The 21090-nt window shown below is 39.3% G+C and overlaps 1 protein-coding gene across 16 annotated transcripts in view; it reads left to right on the top strand.

Annotated features, from left to right (window-relative positions):
- Positions 1 to 21090, top strand: part of ELAVL4 (ELAV like RNA binding protein 4) — a 155641-nt gene that overhangs the window by 74584 nt on the left and 59967 nt on the right. For 3 of the 16 annotated variants that reach the window (XM_063698906.1, XM_063698897.1, XM_063698885.1), the window contains exon 1: positions 19137 to 19223. The exons of the other annotated variants lie outside the window; for them this stretch is intronic. In XM_063698906.1, coding sequence (XP_063554976.1) covers positions 19218 to 19223 — 6 coding nt within the window. In that variant the 5' untranslated portion in view covers positions 19137 to 19217. Of the gene's footprint in view, positions 1 to 19136; positions 19224 to 21090 lie in introns of those variants that run through there. 16 annotated transcript variants of the gene reach the window in all.

Genomic DNA, 21090 nt, shown 5'->3' with positions numbered 1-21090 from the left:
GAGAATGATAAATGGAAGGTGGGCTTCCTTAGAATGGAAAATTGTTATTATCATTGTTATTGTTATTTTTACAATGCCATTTACTAGCTTTATAAATTCAAGCAAGTTATATTACCTCTCTAAGCCTCAGTTTCCACATTTTTAAAAGGATTAATACCACTCAGGATTGTTAGGATTAAATAGACCCATTTGATAAAAACTTACTGAGACTTACTATTTGGTAGTCTGTAAATATGTAGTAGTAAAGGAGACATGGCCCCCTGCCCTCAAAGAGCTGAATATCTGGTGAATGTGCTGTGAGAAGTGGGATTCAGACTCCCACCACCTGCACAGGTCACTATAGATAGGATGCAGCACTCTACAGTCCTCCGTGGGGTATGTATATATTGTCATATACATGTCTCAATTGCATCATCAGAATTTCAAGTTTATTGAGGGTGAGTGAGCTCAGATATTCATCTGTTTATCTCCACCTACCCCTAAGTTTCATCCTTGCCTGTTGACACAATGTTACCTTATACAGTAGTTGCTAGATGAATCCAGCCCAATTCAGCAAATATTTACCAAGTGGCTCAGGGTACAGTGCTGGGAAAGGGAGGGTAACATTTGCTGAACAGAGTTGAATTTAAAACAACTTTAGAGCATAAAAGGGGAACAGTGTCATGAAGTGGTGATATACTACACTAGTGCTAAAAATACCTGTGATCTACTCAGGAAGAAATTAGGGCTCTAAAGAAAATTCGGCAGTAAGCCTAAAAAATAATGTATTTTTTCACTCTCCCAGTGCTGTTTTGTTTGTATTTCATGGAGAAAGTGTATTTGCTATAAGCACACAATTAAGATGAGATTTCAGAGATGGCTACTTAATTCATCTGTGGCTCAGGACCAAGTCTAGGTAGCTTCACAAAACCCAGGAGCCCCTCTGTGGCCAGACTCCTTCTCTCCTTTCCAGCCTCCCATCTTGGGTCTCTTTGCCTTCTGTTCATGCTCCACTGTAGAACTGCACCACGGTGTTCCCTACTGATGCTCACACAGATCCCTCGGTCTCCAACATCTTTCTGCTTTCTTCACCTGGCTTCTTGAGACAAATAGGAGGCCTGTGTCACCCAGAAAGGCTTGCCTTAACTCACTGTGGGTTGTAGCCATCTCTGTTAACACTGCCAGCATCATTCCATCATTGGTCTTCCACACTCCATAATCAAATGTTTATTTTTCTAGGTTTCACCACTGCCTCAACAATCAGCACTGAGTTTATCTTTATGCTTGGCACCAAGTAGGTGCTCAGTAATTGATTGTTAACTGATGTAGTCAGATATTAATTAGGTGTTTCATAATGTGTTCCCATCAGGTGCCCCTTAGCTTATGAGTGGGATATTGGACCCAAATCCCCCTTGTTATGAAGACTGGTTTTGACACAGCTATTGCTCACCAACCCCAGTTCTGTAACTTTGAGCTGAAGATCTTGAGTATATCTATTTACATTAAACTTTTTCCCTGATCACAATGACTCACCTGTAATTCCTCAGTAATTCTTCTTTCCTCTGGACTCCTTTATGTCACTTGCTGTCTGTACCACGCAGTTAACAATGACACATCACAATAATAGTGACCCTTTATGTAATGTGTGTGTCAGACTTTGCAGAAAGAACTTTACTTAGGTTATCTTATTAAATCTCACAACGATTCTAAGAAACAGATATTTTTATTCCCATTTTGAAGAAAGAGGACAATGTAGTTTAAGTAACTTGTACAAGGTTATATGGCCAGGAAAATATCAGACTGGGAATTTAAAACCTAGTTTGTTTAATTCCAAAGCCCATGTTCTGTCTCCTATTTTGTCTTACTCATCCCTTAAAAGGTAGGAATTAATGAGAAACATTTAGCCTAGTGGTTATTAATAGGGATATTTTTGAGATAGGGTCTCACTCTGTCACCCAGACTGCAGTGCAGTGGTGCAATCACAGCTCACTGCAGCTTCAACTTCCCAAGGAAATAGAGACTTTTGATCAAGACGGCCTGGATTCAAATCCTGGCTTTATCAGTTGTGACCTAGGGGAAATCATTTCCACTCCCTATGCCTCAACATTTTCATCTGTAAACTGGGGTTGTTGTGAGGATGTGATGAACCAATGAATATTAAGGATTTAAAACAGTTACTTGGCATATAAAGTGATAATGATCATCATCATTATTGTTATCATACAATATTAATTTGTGTCCCATTCTTCAAATTTTTGTTGAGTGCCTGCCAGACACTGTTCTAGGTAATGGTGACAGCAGTGACTAAGACAAGTCCTTGCCTTTATGGAGCTTTCATTTTAGAGGAAGAAGACAGAGAATAGAGTAAGTAAGTAGTAAGTAGATCATGGCATAGTAGTGTGTGCCTGTAGTCCTAGCTACCCAGGAGGCTGAGGTGGGAGGATCACTTGAGCCCAGGAGTTTGAGGCTGCAGTAAGCTGTGATCACACCACTGTACTCCAGCCTAGGTGGCAGAGACTCTGTATCTTTATTAAAAATAATAATAATAAAAGTAGATATTATATATTATGTGGTGTTTTATAATTTCACATAGTGAAATGCTGTTTAAAAAATAAAAGATGCTAGATTAGAGAGTTACACTAACGAGTCCTTGTTTGTGGCACACAGTGAGGCCACAATAGTTCAGCCAGTGCCTTGCTTCTGCTTGATGAGCTGGAACCGTCAATGCCCTACTCTGAAAGGCTGAGCTTCATATGTCCAACTACTAACTCTTGGAGACAGGCTTGCCTGACCTGCATGTGGTGTAAGGTGGTCATCTGTGGAATGATTGGACAATTGGACTGAGGTGTCTGAGCCTCAGGAAAACTTAACATAGAGAACTCATAAAGAGGCCAGGGGTCCCAGCCTTTGAAGAGAGGTCCTATTCTGTGAAATGGGATAAATGTTCCAGGAGGGTCAGGAGGAGGATTTGGCCAATCATTCAACTAAGGACAGGGTCAGCCAGAATGTCTTCTCAAGTAAGGCTGTTAAGATCTCCTGATGGCTCCTTGCAGGAGCCTGAACCTAGAAGGTGAGTTAGTCTTGGCATTATCATAGGATTCTACCTTTCCGTGAGTGTTCTGCTGGTTAAGGGCATCTTAGGAGTCTGCAAAATGGGGTGTTTTTCTCCTTCACTTACTTGTAGTGGGGTCTTGGTAAAGTCATTAGCCTGTCTGAGCCTCAGTTTCCTTATCTGTAAAATTGGGCTAATAATACCTTCCTCCAAAGCTTGTTTAGAAGATGAACTAATTAACATGTGTAAAGAACCTGATTCAGGGCCCGGCACGTAGTAGGCATCTAATAAAGGAAGATTTTTAAAATAAGTTCAGTCCCCCTAGGGTGTGCATTTTAGGTATTGGTAATTTATTTTGGGGCTCACAGGGAGAGAAGAGAAAAATGAGAGCTACTTCCCATTCTATAACTTTCAAAAAAGTGAGCAGATAATCTCAAAACCAAACATATGTCATCTCAGAAAGGACTGTGAAGAAAATAAAATTAGATTTGCTGTAAATCAGTATGATTGAGACTGGTCTCTGTCAAAGACTGTGTTGGCCCCATCCTCTTGGTGTCACAGGCTTTTAGAGGCCTGGGGCTCTGTGAAGAAAAGCACTTGGTTAAAATGGCTCTGGAGTCTTAAATCCTGAGTCCAATTCTTTCTAGCAATAAGTTAGAATATTTACTTTTTAGTGGGGGATGAAGGGGATGGATGATTTGGTTATTTTCATAGGTCAAAAATTTCAAGGAAGGACTCCTGTGCTAACTGGAATTATACATAAACCTAACTGATGCTCTGGTGAGAGCAACTGGAAAGCACTAGTTTTAGAATGTAGACATAAACCTTTATGTATTGTATCTCCTGTCTCCATTGTGTATACTGTTACATAAAATTAAAGATTAAAATTAAACTTTTAAATTTCACTGATTAAAATCAATTTACCTGATTAAAATTAAGATTGAAGACAAAGAGAGAAAAAAGCACAGTTTATTCTCATCCCAAACCTCCTTTGTTTTCATTAGCAATGTGTAGACTTGAAATTACCTTAAAAACAAAACAAAACTGAAACACATTTAAGAATAAAAGAATGATTTTCCAAATATTTGTCAATGCACTTTTTGTACAGGGCACTGAATGAAACTTTAAATATTTTTTTCCTCTTATGGTTAGTGACATGTTAGTATTGTGATTCACTCAGAATTTATTTGACCCCCTTGATCACTAGTTCACATATGTTTTAATCTTGATGGCTGCACTCATCTAAAATAAACAGAGCAGGAAGAGTAAGAGAACGCTTTAAAAAAAGCATTTTAAAATAAAGAGTCACCCGTTCCTCTTAACGATTATCTCAGCATGCTGAGAAAGAAGCCTCATGGGTTGGAGATAAGGATGTCTCCTCCTATGTCCCCGTGTGCTCTGCCTCTAAACTCTCCTAGCACCCTACACCTGCCTCTGATAGCTGATCCATTCAGTGGGCATTGGTTGAATTCCCCATGTACTGCATGCTGGGAGTAAGAAGTCAACCAAAATTCAGGCCTTATTTTCAAGGCATTCCCTGTCAGTGGGGAGACAGGCAGGTAAAAAGCGACTCAATATAGGGTGTAAGTACCAGGACAGAGGAGAGAGAGGAGTTGTCTGAAGCTATGTAGGTCAGGGAGGTGGACTCCAGGGAGTCTTGCAAAATGGCAGGGTAATTTAGATGGTGATGGCGAAAGCATTTCAGTGGACATATATGCAAAGACATGGAAGGGACATACTGCCAAAGGCATTCAGATTATGGTACTTGGCTCACTGCATCTGGAACTTTGTTTTCAAATGTCTACTAACCTTCCAAGACTAAATTCCTAGAGGGCAGTGATCAAGTGCCATGGAACTCAGTTATCCAACAGTAATAGATTTAATCTTTGTCACATTCCTGTGAACCACATTTCTGTGAAGCCTATAACATTATCCTATTGATATGCCCCAAGTTACACTTGGAAAACCGAGACACAGAATGGTTAAGTGACTTGTCCAAGGTCACACAGCTAAACAGGAATTTAAACCTGGGCAGTCAAGCTCTAGTGACTGTTTTCTTAACTATTATGCTATGCAATTAATATTTAATAAATGTTTGAATTGATGTTAATTGAATGGATGTAGAAGTGATTATGTGATAATTTATTTATTCACTTATTTAAAAGAAATAACATGCCAGGCGTGCCCAGATCTAATAGTTGTTGCAGGAAAATGTCAAGAGCCCCCGTTGGCTTTGGCTTTGGCTTTGTGACTTACAGAAACTCTTAAAGGTAGAAATGTTCTGCAGGGCTGTGAACGTCAAGATGGTACTGCAGATTTCAGCCAAATTCAGACTCAAGGTGGAAATAAAATATGAGTTTAGGCCTGAAACAGAGGAGATCTAATTTCCTATGTGGAGATGAAGAAACAAAGGCTGTAAACATGGCCTTGCTTGGAAAATGGGAGGCCCTAGGTTTTGAAAATAGCCTCTTGGGATAGTTTGAAGGAAGTTGAGGGAGACATCAATGATAAGGGCAATATAGCTTTAAAAGAATGAATTCACTCCTACTTTTGCATTGATTCTGAAGAGGAGAGATAAGCGAGGTTTATGGTGAGAGCGAAGTGGTGATGAACAGGCAAGGAAAGCAGATTTGGCTATAGAAAGCAGGTGAGGACCTAGAGAGTCATCCATTTATTCATTTATTCTACCAGCAAAATCAGGAGCTCTGCGCTGGTCCCTGGGATTACAAATGAATCAAAACACAGTCCCAGTCCTCAAGGAGCTCACAGTCCAGTGATAGAGAAAGATAGGAGGCTGGAGAGTTTCAATGCTGTGTGGCACATGTCCGTAATGGAAATGTGTGTGAGAGACAAAGGTAAGAGCCATGATGGGGGATTGGAGAAGGGGCATGCTAGGTCTGATGGCAGAGAGAGGAGGGCTTTCCAGGCCAAGGGAGTGCTTATGTGCAGAGTGTGGCACAGGAGAGAACACAGTGTGTTCTGGTTTGTCATTGCTGGCTGCAGAAGCCTACAGAAGGCTGTGGCCTGGAATGTGCATTCCAGGGCTTATGGAACTTGTAGTGGGTAAAGAAGGAAGATGGGAGTCAGTGACCAGAAGATGTCAGTTCAGATCCAGGCTCTGCACCATGTGAATAGAGGCTAGTTAGCTTTACCTTTCATTTGCTCCTTAACCCTTAGTTTGCTCACCTGTAAACTGCAAGTGATGGCAAGGGAAGACACCACCTATCTCTCAGGATCTTCAGGAAAATTAAGTAGGGTGGTGAGTGTGAACGTACTTACAAAATCCTCTGAGTCCAGCATGTAATTTAGTTGTTATAAATTAATTATTATAAAAAATTATTTTATTATTTTGTAAGTGAGGGTTTTGTAAGGGCTTTGTAAGAGTCTCATTTCTTCAGGGGAAATGACACTTGCTCTGTTATCTCTACACTTCCCACCACACCTTTCTGACTGTGCCCTGGAAAAATCCTCTTGAAGTGCATTCTGTCAGTTTAGCTGCTTATCGGGGTATACAGTAAGAAAGGAGCAGTCCAAGTGGAGGATGGACCAAGAACAACCCTGCTCTTCCACCCTGAGTTTCCTTGTGGGGAGCCGGAAAAGCCCTCTGCTGTCAGTATGCAGAGTGCACTGTGGCAGTGATCTGAAATTTCCCAGGAAAACATGATGGTTTTCCTTGTAGGAAAGCAGAAACCCTAATGACTCTTATTAACATTTGAAGTACCTCACTTGAGCCATTCACAGTGGATGGCTTTTTGAAAGGGCAAAAGATACCAGAAATTGTGTTTGTAAGTGTCAAACATGCTACTTTCATTATTTCTTTTTTTAGAATCCACATAGCCCCTCCCCCTTTGCTATGTGTTTTCTGGTTTGGCATTATTGTGAGAGCTTATTAGTGGATGTTTGTGGAGCATTGTGAAGATGAAAGGAATAGCTATTGGCATAGGTGATGAGTAGTAATGTTTTTAAGTATACTTTTCTATTTCAGAAATTAAATTCCAAGGATAAATCTTACCAGCTCTTAGATTAGTCAACTTTGCCACCTGCAGCACATTTTAATGGGCACATATTTCAGAATGTTACCTTTTGGACAAGGAAAATGAACATGTACTGAGTGCTTACTATGTACTGAGCTCTGAACCAGGTGCCTTCAGATTTGTTGCTTTTAGTCTTCACAGCAACCCTGCAATGTTACCTTTTGGACAAGGAAAATGAACATGTACTGAGTGCTTACTGTGTACTGAGCTCTGAACCAGGTGCCTTCAGATTTGTTGTTTTTCTCACAGCAACCCTGCAAGGCAGATAGAATTGTTCACATTTTTCAAATGAGTAAACTTAAATTGCACTGCAGAGAGTCTGAACTGGCGAAACCAAGGTCAAGGCTGGTCGTGGATTTCCAACCCAAGTCGGATCACCTCCAAATCTCATGCTTTTTCCGTTATACCATGTAGAATTTTGAATTTTGAATTATGATCTTTCCTGTAACACCCATTTATTGGGCAGTATTTACTGACTAATAAACAGCAGATACACAGGCTAGTTGATTTTAATAGGGTTAGATAATTTACATTCTCTAAGATTACTGGGTTGCATTTCATAGTGATAGGAAAAGTCCTCAGACTTAGAGATTGAAGAAAGGGCACAAATTTGGTTTCAGCCTTGGGTTCAAGTTACAATCCTAGTTAAGTGACAGTGGACTCTGCCTGAAGCCTCATTACTCCATCATGTGTAGAGTGACAGCCCTTCTACATCTGTAAATGAGAGTAATGACAATACCCACTTCTCAAAGTTGTGTGAGAATTAAGTGAAGTGATGTATGTAAAGACACCTCTCACCATTTCTTATTAGTACTATTGGAAGGACTTAATGATAATTACTTGCCTAGATATTTTCCTGTGTAACCCAAAGCACTTTTTAATCAGCATTATAACAGGATTTCCCTTTACTGAGTGTTTGTCATATTCCAGGCACTTTGTATGTACTTTTCCATTACTACACTTATGACATTAGACAGTAATTTCTTATTTACTTATTTATTTACTTCCTTGCAGGCAGGAACTCTTTCTCTCTCCTTCATATCCCTGGCATTCAACATAATGGTTTCTGGCCCATCAAAGGAACTCATTAATGTTAGGGAACTTAGCTTGGCTTTTGTTCCTTCTTTTGAGAGCTAACTTCAGTTTGGGGGAGGGGCTGTTCCAATGAAGTACTAAATTAACATCATTAAATTGTGGCTCATAACTTGCCCTCAAATATATACCTGTAACTAAAGACATTTTAGATTGCTGTAATTGACAATGGATGATTCTGAATATGTGTTAACATTTTACTTTTTAAAAAAGGTAAATTTCTGGGATAAAAAGAATATATTAAAGAGTTGCAAGAGTTTACCAAACAAATTTTCTTTGTATCTGTGATTCAAAGGACAAGCTTACCCTACTCAGAGAAGTAATGTTTTAGTTTCAAAATACATGTATTATATCCATTTGATAAATATACATGATAATATACATGTATCATATACTAAATATTCTTAGGGACATAGTAAATTAATTCTAAAAGGGTCTTATCTGAGAATTGTAGATTATGCAGCTTGAATTATAATACAAATGTAATTTTTGAAATTTTATCATGTCTTTTTTATAATTTAAAAGTTTTATTTTTGATTTTTAAAAATGCCAACTTGACTTTTGCCCAATTAGTGAGTGTGACCTTTCAAAAGCATATTTTGAAAAGGCAAAAGATTGTGAAGACAGAAATACTAACATTTATTCTCTTATAATCTAAAATTCTATTTTTATGTGGCAAATCATAAAAATACATATAGTAGGAGTTTTTTTAAAAAAATAGAACAATGGGCCGAGTGCGGTGACTCACACCTGTAATCCCAGCACTTTGGGAGGCCGAGGAGGGCTGATCACAAGGTCAAGACATTGAGACCATCCTAGCCAACATGGTGAAACCCTGTCTCTACTAAAAATACAAAAAAATTAGCTGGGCTTGGTGGCGCATGCCTGTAGTCCCAGTTACTCGGGAGGCTGAGGCAGGAGAATCACTTGAACCTAGGAGGCGGAGGTTTCAGTGAGCAGAGATCACAGCACTGCACTCCAGCCTGGGGACAGAGCAAGACTCTGTCTCAAAACAAACAAACAAACAAAAAAATAGAACAATGAAGAAAGTGAAATTAAGGGAAACTAAGAGGATTTTAAAAAGATAAATTCAGAAGTAAAATTTATGTTAAAAAAAAAAAAACCAGAAGTTTGCAGTGAGGTCCCATGCTCTTTACACACAGAAAACTATAGATTTGGCACCCATTTTCCTAATATTGAAAACAAAAGCAAACCCATCATGCAGAGGACAGAGAATATTCGTGGTTTAATGTCATAAAAAGTGCTTGCCTCAGAGCAGACGTAAGTATTCCAATACTTGTGATTTCTGGATTTTGTTTGTTTTTTTCCATTTCTACTTTGCTTGCTTCTTGTTCATGATATTTTTAATCAATACGTATTAGAAGGATGTTCAAATGCAAGAAAGAGAGAGAGAAGCTTAAAAAGCGTGGTATGGAATGCCACTTGACAGTGTCGTACATTCACAAGATGTCCTTGAAGATGGAGCACAGAACAGAGATCAGGGAAATTTTGGCAGCTGCAGTTGGGAGAATAAATGGCTGTTGTGTGATTGGGCAGATCCTGAAAGCAGACTCCTGCTCAAACCATGTAATTAACAAAAGTGGGAGCTTTTGTCCAAGTGCGAAATGTTCATAATATCAGAGTTTGTCAGCAGGAGCTTTTAGAATGGATCAGTACTTTTCACTCCCTGATCCAGGGAATGGTTTTCTTATAAATCATCTTCTCTCCTTGCTGTCCTCATGAAGGTTGCTGCCAGGCGATAGGCAGACTTAAGATTGTAACCTTGCTAATTCACAGTGATTTAGGTGAAGGGGAGACTGAACCAGAGACTGTTTCTAGAAATGTGATTTTTATTCATTTGGGCTCCCATGAGTACTCTAATGTAGGAACAAACAGAGTGTGTCCAAGGAGAGATCCTACAGGATAGCTCTGGGGAGGAGACAGAATCATTTTTAATACTGTGGCTCCAAACTGGTTTGAAGGACTTGACATTTTCTTTCTTTTTTAAAAAACAACTTCCTTTCAGATTATAAAACTGCTGTATTCTCACTGTAAAAACAAAACAGAGTTGACAAATAAAGATGGAGAAAAGTGTAACAATCACCTGTAATTCTGCCATTTATTCTAGTGTTTTTTATTTTTCTCTCCTACTCTGTACTTGTTTATATAATTGAGATAATCAATCTTTTATTTCACTTCTTTTTCTACATTGATCATATACATTTTCTCACATTATAAAAACCCATTATAAACATAACTTTAGCAATTGCAGAATACTGTATCAAAAAACTGCACAGTGAGTTATTTAGCCATCCCCCTTGTTAGACTCCTGGGCTGTTTCCGTTTTTCTCACTCCTCTTAATATAACTCATTGTGTGTACTTCTGGTCTGCAGAATTTTGGATTCTTTTCTGAGTTTCAGAATGCACCAGTGGGTCCAAGAATATGAACATAAGAAGAGATGTGCCAATTTATCCTTATACCCATAATTATGAGAAAGACTATTTCACTGCATCTTAGAACTTGACAGTTGCAAACCTTAAATTTCTAGTTTCCATGTAAACATGTTGCCCACAAATAATTCAAAGGCACACTTCTCCTCACCCAGGCCTGAATTCTCACCAACATTGATTTGGTGGAGTCCAGTTTTACTCCTGCCTCCACTACCTTCCCAGGGAATGTTTAGGGGCAATGGTATCCAACTGGCCCTCAGAGGAAGTTTGAGGGATAAAGTTCTCCTATCAAGTCAAAATGTTCTTTTTTTCTAACATTTATCTCTTACAAAAAGAAAGAAAGAGAGAAAGAAAGAAAGAAAGAAAGAAAGAAAGAAAGAAAGAAAGAAAGAAAGAGAAAGAAAGCAGTGAAGGGAGAAATTAACAATAAACTTTCAAGTGTGATAAAGTAATTTTCAGATTTAAAACTACTCTATCAGAATGACATTCAGGATCTTTTCATGAATGAACATGTAGCTATATGAGGCTATATGAATTGTCCATGAGTATAATTTATCACGGCCAGTTATATATGCATTGAGGTGCTAAGAACCATTTTATTTCACTTATTATCTTTACCTTCAGAATGACTTAATTTTTTGAATTGCACAATTAGAAGAGCCATTGACCTTACACAATTTCTCTCAAAAAGAACAAGACTTCTACACAGATTTTCCTAGAGACAAACTCCCTCTACTCCCTTTTACTCCTCCCCTCTTCCTCACCCTGGTTATGTTAAGAAAACAAGTGTTAATTTTCAAAATAAAATATATTTCTATGTAGATTTCTGAAGAATTTAATCTGAGTGTGCATAAAACTTAATTTCAGAGATGTGACCTAATGCTTTAGATCATGATACATATGTGGAATAGCACATTGCTATTTACAAGTAAACCTCAAGAGTTTGCTGCGACTGAGCCACCAGCCAGGCATTTTATAAATATACAATACTAATGTTTACATGAATTGTGCCATTGGCTATTGTTTATGCATTTAATTGGAAAGATAAGTCTGGCTTAATCAGTTTGTGGGCAGTTTTTCAAATGATTCATTAATTATGAGAAAGACTGTTCTTTGTATGGAAGATGAAGATAATGTATTTCCCATCACAACTGGTTCCCATCCCAACAAATATCCAGAGATTATTATTAGGCATTTTAGTTATTTTATCCACATTAAACCTTCAGAGTTCAGAGGGACTTAGGGAGCAGAATGGGAAGAAATTGTTTTCCAATTGATTTTCTTTTTATTAGAGCTGATACTTTTGCAGGAAAGCTGAGCTTGCCCACAAAATTGTATTTTTATTAAAATGCAAACATTTGTCTTTTTCAAATCTGACTTAAACAAAGAAAGCTTATTGAAAGTACGATACTGTATTTATTTATTTACTGGCCATTTTGGAAAAGAGAACCGAATTGTGGGGGATGAAGGAAAGGTTCCCTCATCTTTATAATGTGCTGAATGATCAAGCTGTCCCTCAGCTATGGAGAGTTTGTTGTAAAAGTCAGTTAAAACCAAATACCCAGGGGTCTTACCAGAACTGCATCAGGATGGACACACCAGGAAATCATCTTAGGCCCAAAATGAAGCTCTAAAGAAACACTGTAAAATGTAAAGGAGGCCAGTATTTATTTAGGAGGGGAAATGGGTGTGATGTGTCTGGGGAAGAAGATTAAAACTTGGATTTCCATGAATTTGAGAATGATGCCTATGAGAAATTAAATTTTGATTATGCTTTTCATATCTGTGCTGGCCCTGCTATTTTAAGTATTAATGCCTCTTGTTCTCTCCAGTGGCTGCTGATTTTTTAAAAGCCCTGACTACCACCACTGAGAATACTTTTGGCATGCCTGGTGTTCATCTCCAGAGCAGAAGATGCTGTTTGAAAGAAGGGATGCCTCACGCTTACCTCATTGTTACAAATATAAGTTCCTTTTAGATTATAAAGCGCTATATTCTCATTGTAGAAACAAAGAGTTGACAAATAAACAAGTCATTTGTTTAGGATGTAGGCATTTATACCAGGAAAAGGACAGTCAGTTCAGTATCAAAACAGGTAGGATTAGTCTGAGTGTATACGATTTATATGCTTTTGCTGAGGAGGGGGTGTCATTTGAGAAACTCTGAAGGAGACTGCTTAAAACAAAGGGATATACAATTGATTTTAATGAATTATTTGTTTGCCTGCCCTCCTCTGCCATCCTCCCAGCTTCAACCCTCTACAGGTAGGGACCAAATTATTTTTGTTTTCCCACCTTCTGGAAGAATGCCTTGGCTTATAATTGCATTCAATAAACTTGTGTTGAATTGAATACACTTGTTTTAAGGATATGCTGAGAATTTATTACCACATAACTTCCCAGAGTAAATAGGTCTTTCAGGTTATTTGTGCATCTGCCCAAAGGTATTATTAAGCTGTCAGCATGTGTTTCTTGGATGGAATTAAATATTTTTTTCTAGAGTTTTCTAGTTACCTTCTGGCAGAAGCTACAGAAACATGGTATGAATGGTTTTGGGAAACATGAGTGCAGTCTTTAGCCACAGTCCCCTAGTCCAGTGGTCTTTGTGAGTCATCACCTGTAATTTGGTTGGAAGGGTGGTATTTCCAAGTTCCCTTTTCCTAGAGTTATCAGATCATCAGTCTCAGCTCCTCCCCTTGGGTCCCATTAATAACATATGTCTCCTTCACGGTTGAATCATAACCAGGAAAGTGTTGCATTTCAAAAAAAAAAAAAATATTAACCTGAAGGGACTTGAGCGAATTAAAGCCTCTTGAAAAGAAGGACGGGAGAGAATAGATTTTATGAGCTGATCTAAGACACTTTAAAGAAATATGAAATTGGGGAATTGTAACGACATTTTTAGTATCTTTTAAGGAGCAAGAAGAGAAGTGAGGAATTTTACAAAAAAAAAATAATGTCTGTCTTCAGGAACACAGAGCCTGCTGTGTAATTTTCTAACTTTGGGAATTTGTTTTTCAGGCTTGGAAAGGCGGGTGAGATGCAGTAGTCTGGGCTATTGCATCCACCAGAGTCTAACATACTGCATGTCAGAATTTTACAAGGGTTAAGTGGGAAATGCCTACAAAGAGAATTAGGACTTTTATTTTTGTTCTCATTAATAATTTAAATCTATTTCTTTAATGGTTCAATTCAGTGACTGCCCTTGGTAAACATTATTCTTCATGCACCTGAGAGAGCTTGTTCTATTACATAAGGGTTAGCTTTATACATATATTTTCAAAAATCCTTCCAACATGGTAAAAGAAAACACCTTTACATACTCATTAAAATATTTAATAAAATACATGCGTGAGTCTCAGGTGTACACACCTGAGACATGTTTGCAATCGGTACATTCCTTTAACATCTTTCTCGTTTCTGGGAATACTGACATTTAAAGGTAGCTGAAAGTAGAGGATAAGGGTATTTGTAAAAGAAACATCATGTTCTGTGACCTTCTTTGGTTCTTTCCTCTTGATCCTTTCACATGAATTGTGCAGTGAGGCTATATCTCCGCCAGAAAACCAGGAGTTAAGGACTGCCAAAAGTATGGTGACAGGTGTACGAGAACCCTGCACTGGGCTCTTAGATGATGAATGTCAGTACTGAGTTCTATATCAGGTCAGATTCCTGTAATGTAAAGTTGTAACCTTTGATTTGCCTCATGAAGTAAATCCTGAAAGTAGGTTTAGGTTAACTAGATTAAAATATCTAAATGCAAAACAATAAAGTGGGGTCGTAGGTAGGTAAAGTGGAGGGGATAGGGTAAGACAGGGTTCTAAACCTTGCTATTAAGAAGTAAAAGAGTGTTAGTCTACACTGAAGTATTCCAAAAATGTCACAGGCTTGAATGGGAAGGAACAGTTTGGGGACTTTCCATCTTTATTTTTATACTACCATTTTTAGGGAAAATATTAGGACAAGGACACAATATGGTGTGGTTGGCAGGATGGTAAGAAGACTATGGTAGCAACAATGATTCTCCTCCATTGTGAGGAGGGGGATCAATCCTGTAACTCTAGCCTGATTGCCCCAAACTTGAGAAAATTAAAGCTTTGTGAAGAGTGGAGGATGGAAGGAGGTGTAAGAAAGTCATGAGCTAATGGAATAAATATCAACTACTCAGGAGGTTGAGGTGGGAGGATCACTTGAGCCCAGGAGTTCAAGTCCAGCTGGGGCAACATAGAGAGACCCAGTCAAAAAAAAGGGAAGGAAGGAAGGAAGGAAGGCAGGAAGGAAGGAAAAAAAGTTTTAAGGGAGCTTTAAATACATTTTTAGTACATCCGTACACTTTTAGATTTTAGAATAGTCTTGCTTAATATACTTCAAAGATTTTCCTAGTCACAAGACATGCTGCTGTCTCTTCTCTGACATGTGGACCCTTCATCAATAAATATTTATTTGATTGGTAAATTAATGAATTCTGAGAGCAAGAAATCATATGAAAAGAGTGGTTTGGGAAGGAAGGAAAGGTTTTACTTTTGATTATATTGCTAATCAGCTTTTCTTGTCTAACTCTTAACCTAGTTTCTTAGGTATTGGTTTTTGTCTTTCTCCTTGTTCTCTTCTAATAATATTAGCATCAGTCACCACTAGCATCTGTGGAGGGATTACCATGCCAGGACTAGTGCTGAGTGCTCCATGTACATTATCTCACTGAGTCCTTTTTATACCAGTAAGAGCAAAAGCTGCCCTGAACCACCAGGTTCTATTCTTTTCCTTTTGACTCATTAAATAGGGCTGAGATAAAAGTGTGGAGGGGCCGAGTGAAGATGATAGACACTATATGCTGCCAACATGCTTAATTAACAGTTCTCAGCCACCTTGGTGTGAGGTAGGTAGAGGGCAGAGGGTAGGTCAGTGGAAGGGCTGGGGTAAGGCCGTATTCTAAACTTTCCTATCAAGAAGTGAAAGAGTGCTAGTCTACACAGAGGTGCTCCAAAAATGCTGCAGGTTCGAATGGGAAGGAACAATTTGGGAACTTTCAATCTGGAGATAATAGATTGGCTTTAGTGAACATAAAATGCTGTTTGAGTGTACATTTTTCTGAGGATATAGGGCCAAGGCATTCAATAGGTTTTCTGAGGATATAGGGCCAAAGCATTCAATAGTAGACCCATGCCAGCCAAAGCTTTAACCCTCCTGCTTGAATGAGTGCTTTTTTTTTTTTGAGGTGGAGTCTTGCTCTGTCACCCAGGCTGGAGTGCAGTGGCGTGATCTCGGCTCACTGCAACCACCGCCTTCCAGGTTCAAGTGATTCTCCCGCCTTAGCCTCCCAAGTTGCTGGGATTACAGGCACAGGCACCCGCCATCATGCCTGGCTAATTTTTGTATTTTTAGTAGAGGTGGGATTTCTCCATGTTGGCCAGGTTGGTCTCAAACTCCTGATCTCAGGTGATCCTCCCACCTTGGCCTCCCAAAGTGCTGGGATTACAGGCATGAGCCACCACACCTGGCTAATGAGTGCTTCTTAAAATCTGCATTTGACATAGAGATGGAAAGTAGAATGGTAGTTGCCAGGAGCTGGGGAAAGTAGGGGAATGAGGAGGTATTGTTTAATGGGTATAGAGTTTCAGACTTACAAGATGACAAGAATTCTGCTGATGGCTGCAAAGCAATATGAAGGTACTTAATAACACTGAACTGTATACTTTAAAACTATTTAGTTGGCAAATTTTGTTATGTGTATTTTACCACAATTTTAAAAATTGAAAAAAAATCTGCATTTGAAATAATATTTAAGTGTATGCCTGGCATATAATAGGTGCTCAGTAGGTGACTGGTTGCTTACCTGTCCTGTTCTTTTGTTATCTGTAAAATGGGGATGATATTAGTACTTTATTGGCTTGTACTTCACAGGGTTGTTTGAGAGATCCAGTAAGCTAATGGACATGTAAGGACTTTCATTCATTCTACAGTCCTTTATCTGGGACCTACCAATTGTTAGGCTTTATTCTACATTCAGGAGATGCTGTAATAAACAAAACAGATGTGATCTCTGTGCTGTGGACCTCACAGTTCAGGTCATGAATTTTAATGAACTGTACAGTGCTATACTCAGAAAAGTATGGAGGTAGACATGTCTCCACACGTCTGTTGAAGTACATTCTGGTCCTCCACTTTAAAATTACAGGGTTGGGCTTCATGGACCCTAATGTTCTCTGGTATCTGTTGAACTCAAGAAGGGTCTGCTCTTTGTCTTTGTTATCTCTGTATCCCCAGAGTTCAGCACAGATCTCGGCTCCATCTCTGTTTATCTAACATACCCAGATCTAGCCATAGTGGAAGTAAACCCTTTTTAAATGTGCGTATGACCTGACATATCCGGGAACTAGTGTTACAGGTAACTTGGGTAGACAAAAGGAGCCTGGATTGTGTTGAGAGAGGTGCCAGAAGGGAACAGAGGGGTGGCTTTTTAGTTTCCAGGAGCAGGAGGCTGGCTGAGCCTCTGCTCCTTACCTCCCCTCTGCAGATATAAACGACCCTGGTGATGATCCGGCAGCTGCACGTCTGAAGCCTTCCCTCTTGCTTTTGTTGTATATTTTGCAGAAAAGAGTGGTGGGAGGGGTGAGGTTAATGCATTGAGTGTGAGTAATTAGTCATTCAAACCATCGACATTTACAATGACAGGATTTGAGTGCCTACGTTATTGTGCACCACTCTAATAGTTTATCCCTGAAATTTTCTGCCTGTATAATGTTTCTTAAAATATATCACAGAAACATAAAAGATTTAATGTAGTGCTTTGTACATCCATTAGAGTTTGAAGTCAACTGAACCTCCTCAATGATCTATCCTGGATGCTGACTGTAATTCTGTTCTTAATTGCTATTCAAATGAGGAAAGGAGGGCAAGTCAGGGGCTTGGAACCTGGTCAGCTGCAAAGTTGGCTGTGAGACCCACACAGAATGTTTCATTAAAGTACATATCCACACTTGAGTAACTGATATATTTATTTGCAATGAAAATTGTGCTGTTAGAATATCAAAGGCGTTAGCCTGAGGAAGCAAGTGTTCTGATTTTGCCCAGCCAGCCTCTGTACTTACTGGAGGATGTGCTTTCTACCAACACACATCTTTTCTACTCCTGTTCTGTCCCTCTGTTTCTCAAGCAGAGAGAACAGGTGTCCTGTCTTTGAGGTCTATCACGTAACCTTAAAATGCTGTAGTTTCATATTCGTGCATTTAATATCTTTACATCTTGGCAACTTCTCTTATTTTCCAGGTAATGTTTTAAAATCCTCTTGGTTCATTCACATGTCAGATTTGATTCTGATGTTTTACATTTCTGATTTTTTTTTTCAGCCTGTGTTGCATCCTAAGATGCATCATTAAGACCTGTGAGGGGTCTTATTGTAGGATGTATATTAACACATTTGCAAATGTTTCTCAGCTTTCAGACAGCACACTTTTATTGAGAAAACTCTCTTTGTATGTGTCCATTTGTGTGTTTTCATCAGTTCCTTCTGGATACACAAAACAATAACTGTGTAGTGTAGATGCAGAGCAAAGAGAGCTCCATCTACATTGGATGAGAATGACTTGACCTAATTTATAGATGTGGTCAGCTAAAGTAGCTCAGTAGTGAGCATTGTATCTCATGGCTCCTTTTAGAAGCTAGTTGGGACCAGTTGGGCTGTCTAATCTACAGACAGGACTCACCTGCTGGAGTCAACATAAATTAGGAAATCCACATAGAATGCAAGGAAGGCCACAAAGCTGATGTGGGGACTGAAATTACTTTGCTGCAGCCTTGTTACTTCATAGGCCTTCCTGGAGGAGGTGGACCTGTGAGATGTTCACCTGGACAAGTGCTGGCTTTCACCACGTGTCTGAAAACGAAAGATGAACCTGACTGTCAGGTGACCTTTATGAGTTTTGGTCCCACACAATCTCAGCATGAAATTCTTCCACATACTCCAAATAGCACCAAATAAGCTTCCACACTAGCACCAAATAAGCTGCCTTGATGTGGGATATTTTCTAGGTGTTTGTCGGGGAGCTGAAAGAAGGGTAACCTGAAAAAGGTAGAGAACAGACAAGGGTTTCTAAAGATTGTGGGCCTGGGGGGGTTTTTGCCATTAAATCGAATGTAGTAGTCCGGCCTCCTGAGTGGATAAATTCTGATTTTCATGTTCATTATCGAGTTGGCAGTGCTTCTTATGTTTGTTGCCTGGACACCTGACTCAGTGAAGCAGTGAGACAACACAGCAAATGGAGGCACTGCAAAGACCCAGAAGGCCCCACAGTTTGGCAGAGCTGAAACCTGCCTCCTAGCCAGGAGTTGTGCTGATGCTCTGTAATGTCATCCCTTTAGCATGCCTCCTTCCCTGGGGACCATCTCCCTGATTCTTTTCCTGGACCCTTGCCTCAAAGGCAAAGTGGCTGAATAGGCTTTGCTGGGTACAACTTCTATCAGTCCTGAGGGGAGCTTGATTTAAGATTCTTCTCAGAAGCTTTTTGCTTTCTCCTTGCTGTCTGGACCAGCCTTCTAGAATCCTAAAGTTGACCTGAAGCCAAGAAGAAAATTCTGGTGCTGGGAGAAGTGGAGCCACTTAAATTACTTACATGATGGTAAAGAATCTTAGATGCTCCCCATCTTTCTCAGTCTGCTTTATTTCCTTGGCTCCTCTTGAGCCATGTTTTCGTTTTTGTTTCATTTATCATTTGTGACCATCAGAAGATGAAAGAATTAGAATAACACTCACCTACGTGGGGCATGATGAGGCATAATAGTTATGATGCCTCTGGGCCCTTTGTATTTTAGACATTTAATGTACATTATCTCTCATCCTGAAGATAACCCTGCGTGGCAAGCTTTTTATTCCAGTTTTGCTGAAGAGGAAGCTGAGGCTCAGAGTATTTGAAGTAACCTGCCTCAGATCACACAGCTAATAAGTGGTAAAACTAAGTTTTTTGTTTTTTTGTTTTTTGAGACGGAGTTTCACTCCTGTTGCCCAGGCTAGAGTGCAGTGGTGCAATCTTGGCTCACTGCACCCTCTACCTCCCAGGTTCAAGTGATTCTCCTGCCTCAGCCTCCCGAGTAGCTGGGATTACAGGTGTGCACCACCACACACACACAGCTAATTTTGTATTTTCAATAGAGACTGGGTTTCTCCATGTTGGTCAGGCTGGTCTTCAACTCCTGACCTCAGGTGATCTGCCCACCTCGGCCTCCCAAAGTGTTGGGATTACAGGTGTGAGCCACCGCACCTGGCCTAGAACTCAGATTTTAAATCACGTGTTGTCTTGACTCAAACACTCATTCCATTTTTACTATACCACTCTGCTTCAGATGAGAAAATAAACAAAAAAAAAACAAAAACAAAAAATAGTCTCTGAACATTGATGAGGATGTGGAGCAACTGGAACTTTCATACTCTGCTGGCGGGAATATAAATGGATACAGCCACTTTGAAATACTGTTGGCAGTATCTACTGAAGCTAAATATACATACACCCTATGATCCCAAAAACAGAATCCTAGGACTATCCCCAACAGAAATATGTACACTTTTATACCAAAATTTTGTACATAATGCTCATAGCAGCATTATCTATAGTAGTTCAAAATTAGAAACAATCCAAATGTTCATCAACAGATAAATAAAATGTAATATTTCCACACAATGTAAATTGCTATAGCAGTGGGAAGAACAATGCATTGTTACATGTAACAGAGCAGATGACACTCCATACATGTGTGAAAAGGCACAAAAGAGTATGTGTTGTATGAGTCCATGTATATAAAGGTAAAAAAATAGGTAAAACAAATCTGTGGACTAGAATTCAGAATAGTGGTTACCTTTGAGGGGTGAGGTAAATGACAGGGGTGAGAACCTGAGAAAGGCATTTGGGGTGCCAGTCATGTTCTGTATTGTGATCTGAAAGGTAATTACCTAGTTGTGAATTGCGTTCACTTTGTAAACATTCTTTGTGTTGTACCCTTAAGATTTATACACTTTATTACATGTATGTTATAGTAAATGAAAATGCTTCCCCCCTAAATCCTCTGAGCAGGCAAATGGTAATAATAATGGAAGCTACTAGTTATCAGATGTCTGCTATGCCTTGGTTTCCTCATCTATAAGACGTAGAGAATATTAGAATATGCTTCATTGCCTTCTTGTGAGGAGACAGTGAGAGAAGTCACATTGGATGATTGGCAGAGTAACTAATAAACATCAGTGATTGTGGTTATGTGCCCACCACTGTTCTGGTGCTTTACGTAAGTCATATCACTGGATCGGTTCTTACCGCTTTGCCATACGGTGGCATTGTTCCCATTTTTCAAATGAGGAAAATGAAGACTCTTAGGATTTAAGTCCCTTGCCAAGGTCACACAGCTAGTAAGTGGCAGAGTATGATTTCATTTCCAAGGAGTTGATGATCAGTTTCTGAGGAGATGGAAGCCATTTTATGATGGACAAATAGAGGACGG

Source organism: Gorilla gorilla, chromosome 1 (genome assembly GCF_029281585.2).
Source record: "Gorilla gorilla gorilla isolate KB3781 chromosome 1, NHGRI_mGorGor1-v2.1_pri, whole genome shotgun sequence".
NCBI classification, from domain to species: Eukaryota; Metazoa; Chordata; class Mammalia; order Primates; family Hominidae; genus Gorilla; species Gorilla gorilla.
Note: the sequence above shows the minus strand (reverse complement) of the source record. Positions and strands in the feature narration are given on the sequence as shown.